Source organism: Coturnix japonica, chromosome 2, assembly GCF_054131305.1.
Source record: "Coturnix japonica strain WE chromosome 2, WE-NBRP24, whole genome shotgun sequence".
Taxonomy (NCBI): Eukaryota; Metazoa; Chordata; class Aves; order Galliformes; family Phasianidae; genus Coturnix; species Coturnix japonica.
Window position 1 is genome coordinate 127,348,620 of NC_140664.1, and position 14,135 is coordinate 127,362,754.

The 14,135-nt window shown below is 35.6% G+C and overlaps 1 protein-coding gene across 34 annotated transcripts in view; it reads right to left on the bottom strand.

The window, feature by feature from the left end:
* The window catches only part of PARD3 (par-3 family cell polarity regulator), a 424,727-nt gene that overhangs the window by 152,228 nt on the left and 258,364 nt on the right, over positions 1–14,135 (bottom strand). For 9 of the 34 annotated variants that reach the window (XR_014943142.1, XR_014943141.1, XM_015853127.3 and 6 more), the window contains 4 exons: positions 13,696–13,846; positions 6,553–6,742; positions 1,486–1,634; positions 358–402 (listed from right to left, as the gene is read on the bottom strand). Coding sequence is in view for 30 of the 34 variants with exons in the window: in XM_015853127.3 (XP_015708613.2) it covers positions 358–402; positions 1,486–1,634; positions 6,553–6,742; positions 13,696–13,846 (535 nt within the window). In the remaining 4 variants the exon portion in view is untranslated. Of the gene's footprint in view, positions 1–357; positions 403–815; positions 849–1,482; positions 1,635–6,552; positions 6,743–13,695; positions 13,847–14,135 lie in introns of all 34 variants that reach the window. The other 25 variants (XR_014943139.1, XM_085538891.1, XM_085538887.1 and 22 more) reach the window with 4 other exon arrangements.

Sequence of the window (14,135 nt, forward strand, 5' to 3'; positions counted from 1 at the left end):
CGTAAGAGCCAAACATCCGACTCTTAAACAACATCACTGAGAACGAAGCTTGATTTTCCAAGATCTTATTGAAAGGACAAAAATCATGATAACACAGAATATTTATGAGTTCAAAGTGTAGACACAGGTGCCTACCTACAGTCAGATGTGAGACCTGCTTGAAAATGCTACCCCCGATACTTATCTATACAGAGAAATTTCTTTTTCTCTACGACTTGATTATTCACAACAATAGAAAGCAGGCATGCAAGTACTGGAATATTCATGTTTTCATGCAATTTGATTGGCAGTTCTGTAATTGTGGTAAGCTGCTTTGACCAAGGTTTCTATAGCAACAGCCTTACTGTCAATTCTTACCTGTTTTCTGGTCATCCATTGTACTGAGCTTAGTCTCGTCAGCTACTGTTAAAAGGTAAATGTATAATGGTTAGCCCAGTTAGTGACCATGCCCCACATGCAACCAACATTCCTTTTTTTGTGTATTTTTTTCAAGTTAGGGGGGGCCTTAGCAATGTCATCCTTCATGCATATAAACTGCAACAGTAAGCAAACATTCTGGATAGAAATGGCAGCAAACTAGTAACCTTCATGCAGTGTCAGTCATGTTCACATCACAGGCAGGTACGATGTTATTTACACGTTAGCACATCGCAACTAATCAAGACAAGTCAGTAACACCAAACTTACTGTCCTTGGTAGAAGTTGGTGAATTAGGGATTGCAGTTAAGATATTCACAAGTATTGTAAAGGAGAAAACCTGATTATATTTCATTATTCTGAGTACGGAATTTTGTGTTTAAACAATAAAAACTCACTGTTTAAGGTTACTAGCTTCCGCACTTCAGAATCTAAATACAATGGTAGAAAAAGAGATGGGCTTGTTAGCATTTGCTTCTTCTCTGTTGTTTTGTCAGCTAAAATGATTATAGTTGATTGCCTGTCTTAGTTGCTGCTACCTTTTGGGGCTTCTGATATAAATACAAAACACAGGTCTCAATCAAAAGTCAGACTAGCTCCATTTTCTAATTCTGAAAGTTCTCTTCAAGAAAACGTTTGTACCATTAATATCTTCATCAAAATCCACCTACAAAGCAAGAGGCTCCTAGGGATCTTTAAGGCTAATTGCATTATAATCATGAACTGAGACTGTCTACCCAGAACCACACACAGAACATTTTACATGGGGGTATTCTATGTAGATTGTTAAATGCACCTTTCATTCCCATTTTAATGAATATGTTCTATATCTATGTGTATACACATATACAGAGAACTCCGATATTTAAAGGTATGGACATTTACAAGTGGTAAGAACAATGCACAGGCCACTTGGTCACTCACATTAAGAATATTTTACTTCACACTAGTACATGTTATGCACAGTATTACTGCACATAAATGACATGTTTGGAATTACAAAATTCGTATACTTACAACATGAAAATCAGGTTCAAATAAAACAATTGAAAAAATATCACTCACTACCTAGATCCATGCTTTTGGATTTTCGTGTTTTAACAAACTCCAACTGACTGGCATCTGAAAACTGCTTTGTACGCTTTTCTGACATGCTCTGGCGTCCAAAACCCTCTCGCTGGAAGGCAAGCACTGGATCAACATCTGGACTAAGAGTGCTGTAGGAAGGGAAAAAAATCATGCGAACATGTATCAAGATCACGCAACCTTTCACTCTGCAGAGAAAAGCATTTATTTAGCACGTGACTTCTACCAATAATAAAGTACACATTTTCAGATAAACCACTTAAAGTAGTCACACACATGATGAATTTGTTTCACTGCATCAAGCGATTTTAGTTAAAGAGAATCACAAATTTCATTTATATGTATTAATAAAAGACGTACATATGTGGTGCAAAGCTATGCATATACTGTCAGAATACACAATCTCAATATGGGAATAATTTAATAGAGAAAATATATATATATATATATATATTTTGTAATGATAAATCAATATATTCCCTTAATAACAAACATTAAGATTTTTCTATATCACAAAATGTTTTTTTGAAAAGCATAAACAAAATCTGCCCTGGCTGAAACCCACAGAGAATTACCAAAGTTATTCATTTAAAAACCTCGATAGCATTCTGTGATTTTAACTTGGCTATGACATACAAGCATATTTTTTACTCAGTGCTCCATTACAGAGCAATTAGTTGTCACAGTGGTTACACCACTAAGCTGGACTTCGGCTTTCTGTCCGCTCCATATAATCATAGAATGGCTTGGGCTGGAAGGGACTTTAAAGATGACCCATTCCACCCCTCCCCACCATCATTTTACAATGTGCTGTGCTTCTTCTGCACAAATCACGTCTTTAGCAATGAAAGTTTCATCACACCTCACAAGAAACTTTTTGAAGATAGTTTTAATAATACTGATCTTATGTTGGTAGAATCAGAAACAATGAACAAAATTACTTTGGTGTGCAAGTTAAACCTTAAGCTTACCATGTGTCACAGCTGCCACACCACATGTTGAAAAAGAAAAAAAAAAAAGAAAAAAAAAAAAAGAAAAAAAAAGAATTCAAGGACTATTGCATAATCATGTTCTGCTCATAGACCAGGGAAAGGAGATTCACAAATGGGTTTCCTCACTCTTAGAAAAGGAGAGAGACTGAAGACAATCCCAAAGAAGCTAAGTTTCTACTTCAGCTGGCAGAAAAATAAATCTGAGGTACAAAATACTGGGGAAAAAAAAACAGTAAGTACTGCATGCCACCATTATATATCCAGCAGCAAGATCTCTCAGAATTCTTTCCTCTGAATGTTGTAACGTTTCAAGAGAAAAAAGCTAAATACACTATCAGACTTCTCAACACTGTACATGTTGTACCAAGTATTATATATATGTATATATATAAAAATATATATACACACATACGTGTTAATGTTCAATATGTTCCAAAAGAATTATATTCTATTTTTTGAGGCTAGTTATAAGACACGATTCATTCCTAGCGAGAAACATGTTAATAACAAGTTTCTGCAGAACATGACTAATACTTTTACATAGTATAATGTAAACACGTTGATGTATGCCACGTACTATCATGTATAGAAGCGTTTTGGAACACCTGGGTATTAGACACAACAATGAAGAGAGGTAAGGAAATGTGGTCAGAGGCATGAAGTACTACAAATGATGAAAATCACCATTCGCATTACTAGACAGAGTAGAAGAAATTCAGTCTAGCAGTGGCAGATTTACAAATAATAAGATACGTGCATGTGAGAAGCATGTAATACTTAAGAGAGAGCAGAATCAGAGTTTATATGATAAAGTCAATGTCAAGTGCCTTTTGACTTGAATATTTCTGGCTCTGGCTCATAATGTTTTACATTTAATTGCAGCAACTATTTCAGAGATGTCTGCACAATTTAGCAACGTTTTGAAGCACGTGCTTAAAAGCTCAGATGAGTCAGAACCTGAACCAAAAAATAACTATTTAGTCCTCACATTCAGTCCCACAAAACAGGGAAGAAATTATCTCCACATGATAGAAAGATAAAGCAGATGAGACCAACATATACTTCTAGCCTTTACAGCAGTGCAACTTGTAGCTGAATATGAACCACCAAAGTCTGAAAACGTTTTCTGAGTGACTCAACTCAACACCTTTCATAATCAGATCATAAATGACTTTCCCAAGGCCACACAGGAGTTTATGGCTCACTACTAGTCAGCACTGTCTCCAAAGGCTAGAAAAATGTGGTTTTACTAAGTGAAAATTTTCTCTAGAAACATCTGTTCATGCAGCTCACGTTAGTTAAAGATGACCAGCTCCATCTTGCTGAACAAAATGTATCACATGGCCCTTCAAAGGGGCAAATTTCCAACAGTATTTGCTTTGGCTGCATGCTCCTTTGTTTCATATAAGCCTGCTTTGATCAGCATACATAAGTCTTCTAATAAAGTCAAATATCATTTTCATATAAAAACAATCTGCGTATATATATTCATTTGAAGCCCTGAGAACATACTAAAACTCCAAAGTTAAATAAAACATGGAATGGGCACCGCAGGTCACACAGAGAATGGTGTGGTCTGACACAGCATCATCAATTATGAATTCTGGAGACTAGATCCAAATGTTCTTATTGCCACTATGTTTAGGGACTTTCCTTCTGCCGCCCTTATCTGCATTTATGTGTGCTTACCACATCTATCTTCCACACAGATTTATTTATGAGAATTATTACTTTATGTTTGCAAAGTATTGTGAATATTACAGGTGCTACTTAGCACACAAAAACAATTGGTTCCTCTCTGACATCATAAAATCTCAAATGATTTTAGAGTACAAATATCAGAGTCATACTTAGTGTCACCAGTTTTCACATCCTGGTTGATGGATGACCCACAGGTGTGTTTTAATAATTACAGAACACACAGATCACAGGACTTTAAATACACATATGTTGCCCGAAAGTATGCAAATGCCATACTGAAGAAACTTCACTGGAAAAACCAATGAGCATGGAGGAGTAAATAATACCTTTAAAAGTGCCTCATTTAAATATTTTTCAACTACATTAACTGAAGACAGAAGGTGAATTTAATGCAAGTCATTAAGCAATGCCAAATACAATTTACTATGTTCTAGCATACTTAACAAATAAGGTTTCTGGAATGACAGCTGATCCTTAAAAGAATGTAACCGTCTTCTGACCCTCAATGTTATTAAAATTCCACTTATTAATCCTGTCTTATTGCCCCTTTGTTTTCATAACATTTTCATCAAGGATTAGGGAGATATTGTCAGGCTGGAAAAGCTTACATTTTCTTCCGTGATTCAGAACAGCTGCCATTCTTGTTTGGATAACCCTTCATCCATATTCTTAGTTTTACCCTTTGTGCCTTCCAGCAAAATCATACAATGCACCTTCATTTTACAAGTCTTCCTTCATCCATTAGCAGCAGGAAATTAATGCAACAATCCACTTCTACCACTATTTACTTAAACACAAATAGAATATATTCTATAGCAAGGTGCAGTAGTCATTTATTCTTTTAACTGGAATTGTACTTGAAGACCTTTAGAATTTCTTAACAAGATACAGCTTTAAAGGTTTTAAGCATGATCATTGCCACACTATCTAATCCCTATTTTTTTTTTTAACTGCGACTCTCATTTTTAAAGAAGTCTCTGAATAGCAAAATACACTGCAGAAAGAAATTTAAAAGCATGTGCAGTTTTCAAACAGGCTCTTACTCTATGCTATTTGTTCATATTCAAATAAAAATAATTCCCTCATCAATAAGTCTCTATGTGCAGTCTTGAATACTATTCTACTTAAGCATCTTGGATTTTCAGCCATAAAAGCTTTTACAAAAACATATGGCCTTTTCAAGGCCCAAGCTGCAGGTATGACTTGTCCAAGAGAAGAGCTGCTACACCGAAAAAGACAAATAAGGATGCCAAAAAAAAAAAAAAAAAAAAAAAAAAAAAAAGTAGTTCTTTATACAATCATTAAAACTGTGTTTAAAAATACAGAGCTCAAGTCCTGGACAAAAAATGAAATAAACTAACATAAACCAAAGATGAAGCTGACAGGCGCACATCAGCTGGCAGGTGCTATCACTGTTTTATTAAGATACTGCTGACACGTTCTTAACAGGCTTTAGAGACAAAAGAAATAAGAAAATTTGTTACTTCACAAGATTTGTGGTAATTATCTAGATTTAAGTAGTGGCAGTGTACAGAGGTGGGCTTTTATTTTGCTATTACTATAGATAATTACAGGACTTGCAAATTAAATTTTAGATCTGTATTAATTGTACTTAGCAATAAACAGTGTATATTTGCCTGGGACATAAGCAAGTCAATAATGGAATTCGATGCACTTCTCATTAGAAGTCCTTTGTTAAATTGTGTAAGTGTAATTAGTGAGTCAACTTAAAACCAAATAAATTGTTTTTATTACAGATACAACATGTTCACATTTTTAATGTGAAATTATTATAGCACAGTGCCTTTAAATGACACAAATACTGCTACAATACAAAAGGTATCCATTATGCATATTAAGGAAAACTTGACTAGTTCCATTAACACTAACAGGCAAAATAAAGAGCTGCTTTGACCTCTAACCAGATTTTAAAATTACTGTATGTTATTGGGAAAGTCAAGAAAGTATACAGAAATATTACAAAGCTAATAAATATATATTGGAATATGAAAATTAAATCTGTCTTTTATAGACCTAGAAATATTTACAGTGAGAATTAGAAATTAAATTTTCCAAGTTACTTTAGCTTAGCTAGCTAAAATTAGTGCTCAAAAACGTCCATGGAGACAGAAAAAAACTCCAGTCTGAATTAAGTAGTCTAACAATCCATGTACATAGACTTTCTTCCTGAAGCAGGAGTAATTATAAGTATGAAAAAAGTGAAATGTGATGAAAATCTAAATGTTGGGGGGGGGGGAAATGTCACCAAAAAAAAAAAGTAACCAAAACGTAAAGTAAACAAAAAGACAAAGACAACTGCAGCCATCTATTTTCCTTCCACTAAGCCATGCCTTACCAGTCTGTCGACTCATTAATCGCAGCTTTAGCCCATCCACCAGCATCAACAGTGCCAAACCCAACATCATCATGGGAACTGGATGAGGACTGGTCAGAGAGGTGTGGAGGGAGTACAGATAGCCTGTCATCCTCAATAATGACAGTGTCATCCTGGGGCATGTTCACTGTTGGAGAAAGCTGATATTTACCTGAACAATAAAAGGGGAAAAAAAGTAGAAATGAAAAGTGAATAATGGCAGAAAGCACCTTCAATAATATAAAAACACAACTGATAAAATAGGAAACCTACTGATAAGAGCAGGACCACAGGTAATAAAATTAGCAATGTCTCACTTTCCATAGATCATCCTATGCAGAGGTCTGAAAAGTAATATGCAGTGCTTGTACCTGCAGTCTATTGCAAGCAGTCAGTAATCTTCCCTTGCATCAAACACTTCTGAGGAAATGAATTTAATGTGCCCATAAATATTATACAACCACTACCACAGTTGCTTTTATAGTGATCAATACACACCACTATATTTTTCAGTATTCCAATGTATTTTGATGCATAAGTACAGTTTTCAAGCTGATGAATACAAAGTACAAGCGATTGAACCCATAGAAAACCATCTCCAAAACAGACTAAACTGCTATAAAGACTATCAAAAGGAGTAACATTTTCATTGCAGTGCTTAGTAACATTATTATGGCTTAAACAGAATAAGTCTTTCAGGACACATGCATGAAATACAGAGTTGGGAGAATAGGAATTTTATAATTTTAACTTGGAAGATGATAGAAAATCTAGAATGATCACTATTAAAGCTCTTAACATGAAACAAACAGGTTATTTCAGTATTCCAAAACACTTTATTAAATGTTGATTTAAGGAAAATAATGATTTGCAGATTAGAATTATAGTTATCTTTGATTATGGCAAATTGTTGTGTGATTCTTTCATGTTAGGTGCATGTAATTTTTCTCTGTGAAAGAATCTCTCTGAAAATATTCTTTGCTCCTGGATTGATGCTGACTCAAAAATCTCTGTCATCTAAAATGTCTGGTCCTAATGCTCACACTACACACAACATTATTTCCAATGAATGATCACAACAGTACGTTAATTTTACAACCAGATACGTATTGCTTTCTAAAACAATTAGTAAAATTGTCACTTTTCATGGCTAGAAAAGCACTAGCTTAATCAGCTACTGATCTGACAACAAACCGTCAATTATTCTAACACTGTCATGCACTGCATTTATAACTCACGGGTAACATTCATACTTTATTTTTATTACAGATACGGAAAAGTTTTAAGACTGCAAAGAATTAGCAGGAGATATCCCCCCAGTCTGTTTGCTCCTCCCTCTTCCTCATCACCGCTTTGTTTTTTTTTTCCAGGAAACATTTCAGTTACTGTTATTGCTTTTGCATGCAGTTATGGAGGGGGAAAAAACTAAACTAAACAACATCAACAAACAATATAATAAATAATTAGCTAATAACTAAACAGCTAGCTAAAATCATCACTACAATAGAGAATACATTTTGTATAGGTTTCCAAAGAGAGAAAAACAGGCTTCAAAAGAGATCATTGAAAAAGGTGGAAGTGGTGAAAGCACCTGGAAGGAAAAGGTCCTGCATGACAAATATCTTGTTACTGTCAACCTGAAATGAATGTGTTCATTTTGCATAACAGCCAATTCTTTTCCCAGCATTAGCTTCTTTGATGGAGAGGTTAATGTTTAGCCTGGTGAGTTACTTCTTTCCAAACACAGTGTCTACTAGATTGTTAACTCTGTAGTTAATAGTGTCTCCAAAGAACTGATGGAGAAAAGGTATAGCCTTATGGCATCCTATAGACTGAACTTCCCATTTGCAAGGCCACAGTAATTTAGTAACATTTTTTAACTTTTCACTGCCCTTCTTTATATCTGACAAGGGTGAAGAGTGGCATTTTAATAGTTGCTTTGGAATTAAGGAGAAAACCCATCTGACATGCTTATGCTTTTTGGAGCAGATGAAGGTAAAAGCAGGTGAAAGGCTTTACCTCCAGCAGATGGTTCAACATACCTCAGCAAAAGGCTCAATACATCCTTTGTAGAGAGCTTAGCTGAAGTGGATATAAAATACCCCTGGAGAAAGCAAGTCCACGAGTGTTGTGAGAAACATTACAAAGGAACTTCAAAGAAACTTCAAACCTAGTAATCATCAGTATATTTGACTGATCTGCAAAACCGAGACTTTACTCAAGCTGCCTACAAACCTCTCCAAGACAGTAATTTTCTCTCAGGCTAGAAAAGTGCTATTAAATTTAGAATCTGAATATACTTCAAGTCCAGTTTTGCATATATTAGTTCATCTTCAGTGAGGTAATCTGTAATAATATGTAGCACTTTGTACAGTGTAATAAGGAAGGGAAATTCCACCTTCCAAGTGTGTCTCACCACAGGCCAATGATGCTCAAATTTCTTGTACCAGTTACCAATCTAAACAAGTGTAGCCTAAGGACCCTACCAAAGTACGGGGTAAGAAAGGTTCCCATACATTTGCTCAGAAAAAATAAATCTCTAAGCTCCAATACTGAATGGTTTGTCTCCAGGTCTATGGAAAAATCACATCAAACAGCAATGCTTCCAACCTGTCCAAAGACAGGATGTGAATTAAGCCACAAACATTAAGTAATTTAAACAAACAAACCAACCACCGGAGCAAAACAACAGCATGTATAGTCTACAAAAAGAAAATCAAGCTTACTCACATTGAAACCAAACAGCTTCCAAAAGGTCCTTTTAAATCATTAAAATTCATCAAGTTTCAGTAATCTATTAGAATAATTTGGCTTCAACTACACTACACTGGGAAGACCAACTCATCCGCCCTTATTCTTGTGTTTTTCTTATTGCCTTTCCTTTAAAGGAAAGCTTCAGAAATCTATAGAGTATCCTTACAATACGTTTAAAACTAAATTTTACTTTATGAACGATACTCATGAGCATTTTGATCTTCAAATTGTGGGATTATAATCTCTGGGATTCAGATCAATGCTATGCTTCAAGCTTCTTACACAAGTACAACTGAAAATAATAAATAAATTATATTATTATATATTTATAAAGGACTAAATGTCTCCACAATATAAAGGCTTTGGATCACAACAAAGTGCTCAGAATTGTCAAGACGATTGTAGTAAATTATCTTCAGCTCAGATTCCCATCTGGGGAACCGCATTAGGCTCATAAAGTTATTTTCACTTCATTGACACAAACACTATAGCTATTTATTTTTTTAAAACTTTGTATTTATTTATTTATTTTATGCTTCCTCCTCATTTCTATCCTGAAGATAGGAATTACTTATGCAGAGAACAAAGTACTGCCTGTCGTGCAGTAACTACCAAATTTTACCAAGTTCTGTGAGATCCCTCTGGATGAAAAGTAAATTCGGTGCAATCCATTATTATTCTGCATACCCCCTAAAAAGTAACTACTGTTTAGTCACCACTAGCAACAAAACCCACTGTGCTCACGAAAAAGTTTCAGAAATCAGATGAAAGAGATAAAAGAGCACTTTGTACTAAGTTGTTTGCTGTCCTGAGTAAGAATAATTTATTAGAGCGCTGCTATGTATTAGCACGTTGCAAAACACAGGAGCATAATGGATAATATACAAGAATGGTGTATCAGAAGACTTGAATTTTTAAATCAAAGAGACAAGCAGACTAGCACAACAGTTACTGTTCTGAATGTATTAGTGTCTTGCAACCTGAACATATTAAAATAAATAAATAATATATATAAAATTATATATATATATATATATATATATATATATATATATATATAAAATATATAAAATAATAGTACATATAGAGAATGTATTCCTTGGATACACAAGCAGGTATTTCCTCTATTCATCCAAAAAAAAACAAAAAAAACAAAAAAAAAAACCTGCCAGTTATGGATAGAAGGAGTAAAGGAAAATGTTTAAAATGTATTCCCTGAAAATCGCATGATGCATATTTGAAAGAAACAAAACTCTTTTAAAAGTTTCGTCCAAACCTCAAGGAATGACAGCAAAGAGCAGGAATTTTCCAGACCTTCTGATTATCACTTTTGAACAGTCTAAATTGGTAAGGAAAAAACTTTTAAACCAAGTAGCAAAAGAAGCAGAAAGCGGCACTACCTCACACATGAAATCAAACTGGGACTACCTTGCCAGTAGGTATCAGGAGTATTAAAGTTCGCATAGCTCCATCCATTGAGGGCTATGTAAAAATGCACCAAGAGATTCAGATGGTTCCTTAATACCGGGAGAGGACTCAAGGAAATAAGCACTACAAAAAAAAAGTGGATCAAAAAGCACTTTTTTGTTGTTTTTCTTTGTCAGAACCAGGATGGGGAAGGGCAGACCTGTGTATTTAGACTGTTCTTAGAACTAATCCTTGCTTTCAGGACAATTTTCAAGAGAGGAGGAAAGCTTCTGGACCGTGATATTATACTTCATACACCTTCTAAAGGAAATAAAAGGACTGCTGAGATCTTTCTCACTGTAAACGCTAACTCAGGATGTTCAGTGGATTATGTTAGAGTCTTAAAACTTCAGCTACTCTAAAACAAACTACTTTGTGTATGTCTCTGCCAACAGGTAACAATGTTTCTCTGTAGTACAGCACTACAAGAAAATATGAGTGCAGTAAAAGACTGTAAACAATGTGCTTTTAATCTAGTGGTACTGATTCATTCAGAAAGATTAGCAAAATAAAAACCTTACTGCTCTCTGAAAGCTGAGTTTAAACATGCAAGTTTTAAGAAGGAGTTGTGATTGCAGAGGGGAGTGAACTAGTCCCGGCAAAAACAGTTTTCAGTTACTCCACAGCAGACCATACAAGATTCGGGCACAATTTGACCTTCCAAGAGCTACCAAACAAAGCATCGATGGATTTAAACTGCAACCTACTTTAAACCAACTTTCTACATTGTTCCTATTCTCTGAAAACAATAAAAAATGAACAATTCAGAGGAAATCAAAACATCTATTTCAGATTATAGAACTAAGGCACAATGCAGGATGTATTTTTCCCCCTATCCATACATTGTAGAAGTATCCAAAAGCACTAGATTTTAAGAGCTTTTGGAAAGATTTATGGCCTTTTTTAGGAACATATGTTATTAGCTACCAGTAAAAAAGTGCTACCAGGCTGATGAACCGCTAGTTCGATTTGGTGTGGCAAGTCATGAGTTTCTTTGATGTAGCAGCACACTGCATTGTCTGGAGCATGCATACACAGACTCTCTTGGGGCTTCCTCTCCCATCACTGGGCAAGGTGTTTAAGCAATAATGCCTTAATGCTTACAGAAGTTGAACTCCTTGCAAATCCTCTGAAATACGGATGGGAAAAGCAGAAGATAGTGCTTTGCAAATATTTTAGCTAAAGCCCTGACACCACAAGAACTAGGTTTGTTTTAAGGAAAGTAGCACTAAAGATTGTTACACTGCTCCTTCATTTTTTTTCAACACATATGCATTTTTTGAAGAAAAAAAAAACATTTTTTCTTTAATAGCCTGGAGCTTTGAGTGGAAAGGTTTCATGCTTCCAGGATTCTCTCTCCCAAGTTTCACAAGACGTAAGGCAACAGAATAGAACACGATTTATTTTTAAATCACTGTTGCCCAAATGCACCAAATTAGACAAAAGGTCTAACCGATGAAATATCAGCAAATTTGTAAATGCTCACAAAGTTTAGAAACTGTTATTCTGCTAAAGCTAAGAAACAATAAACCTCAAAAGTAAAGAATAAAGAAAAAAAAATTAAAACAACAAACTCAAAGCACAATGTAGGGTGTATACTAACTGTTGAAAAGCAATTTTTCTAAAGTTGAAAGTCAATTTAAGTCATACCAAACTAAATTCACTTTTGCTTCATATCAAGTTTGTAGCAGCAACTTGTATTGTAATCTGTGAGTCGAGCACACTAAGAAGAGTCAAAAACGTAATGGTCATTTGTTACGTTCAAAACTTGCAACAGAAGGAAGCAATTACAGCCTCTTGTATCAAGTGCTATTTTAATCAAACTGCTTTTTGTATTCTAAATTTGAAAATCCTTTCCATCTCATTCAATCTTTGTCAGTGAATCCAACCACTCCTGTGGTAAGAAAATTCTTTATTACCCAATTCTGAACATAGGAGGCTGAATTGCTTCAAAAAAATTGCATTAACCTCATTATCCACTTGGGCCCATGCAAATGGCATGGAATAGAACCTATGAAAGATATGCTTAAAATGAGTTAAGAGGTTTGATAGTTTGTGCCCTGTGCAGAAAAAAAATCAAACAAATTAATAAAATACCCTAATAAGCATAAATGGGTACAAAATTTCCTTGTTTACTTTTATGCTTACGTATGACTAAAACACAGAAGAACAAATGCTGGAATTATAAATATGTTACAGAAAGTCATTGACCTTTCATCATAATGAAGACCCAACAGAGCCTAGGCTAACCAATAATTTCTTCTCCCTAATCAGACACTGAAAGCCATGGTAGACTCTCCTATTATTTGTTCTATGACCTGCCATGGGATAAGAAATGCACTTCATAAATCCATTTATAAAGGTTCTATGGGAACCTTATAGTGGCCTTCCAGTAGCTGAAAAGGCCTATATGAAAGCTACGGAGGGACTTGTTAAAAAAGCATGTAGTGATATTATGAAGCTTAGTGGATATAAACTGGAAGAAGGTAGATTTAGAATACATATTAGGAAGAAATTCTCCACTGTGAGGGTGGTGAGACACTGGAACAGGTTTCCCAGTGAGGCTGTGGATGCCCACTCCTTGGAGGTGTGGAAGGCCAGAATGGATGGGGCTTTGAGCAGCATGGTCTAGAGGGAGGTGTCCCCACCATTAGCAAGGGAGCTGGAACTAGATGATCTGTAAGGACCCTTCCAACTCAAGCCATTCTATGATTCATTGACTTTTTTTTTTTCCCTCACACTGCATATCCAGAAGACTTGTGTAGAACAATTTTAAGGCACATTTTAGGATGGTCATGACAAATTCCATGTTCCCTGGCTACCACATAGTAGCACATTAATCACCCTTCCTTGGACTGCAGAAAGGACGAAAACATAGCACATTTAGGAGCTCATATGACTCACCCATGATCCTGCTCAGTGCAGCATTCCTTGTAGGTGACTCGCTGAGCCCCTCGATCCCACTGTACAGGGAATGAGAAATCCTCCGCTCCCTGTCGTCCAGCAGTGTCTCTATGGGCAGCTCTGGACCAGAGGGGCTCCCAGGTGACTCCAGCTGCACAGAGAGAGGGAAATTAGTGCTGAAAGTGTATTTAGCAGCATGGGGGAACTATAACAACTTGCCTAAGGCCTAGACCTGTCTGGGCACCAAATGAGCTAGAACTTCTCTCCCTGGACAAATATAATTTGCAATGACAGCTCTGCTTAACGACCAACTTTGTAGGCCACTTTACACTGCACCTCCTATGGCGCCCTGTCAAATTTCAAATCCTTCAGCAGAAAATTGGTGAAAAAAAAATCCACATTGCATTTTGGTGTCTCTTTGTTGCAGAATTTCTTAAACA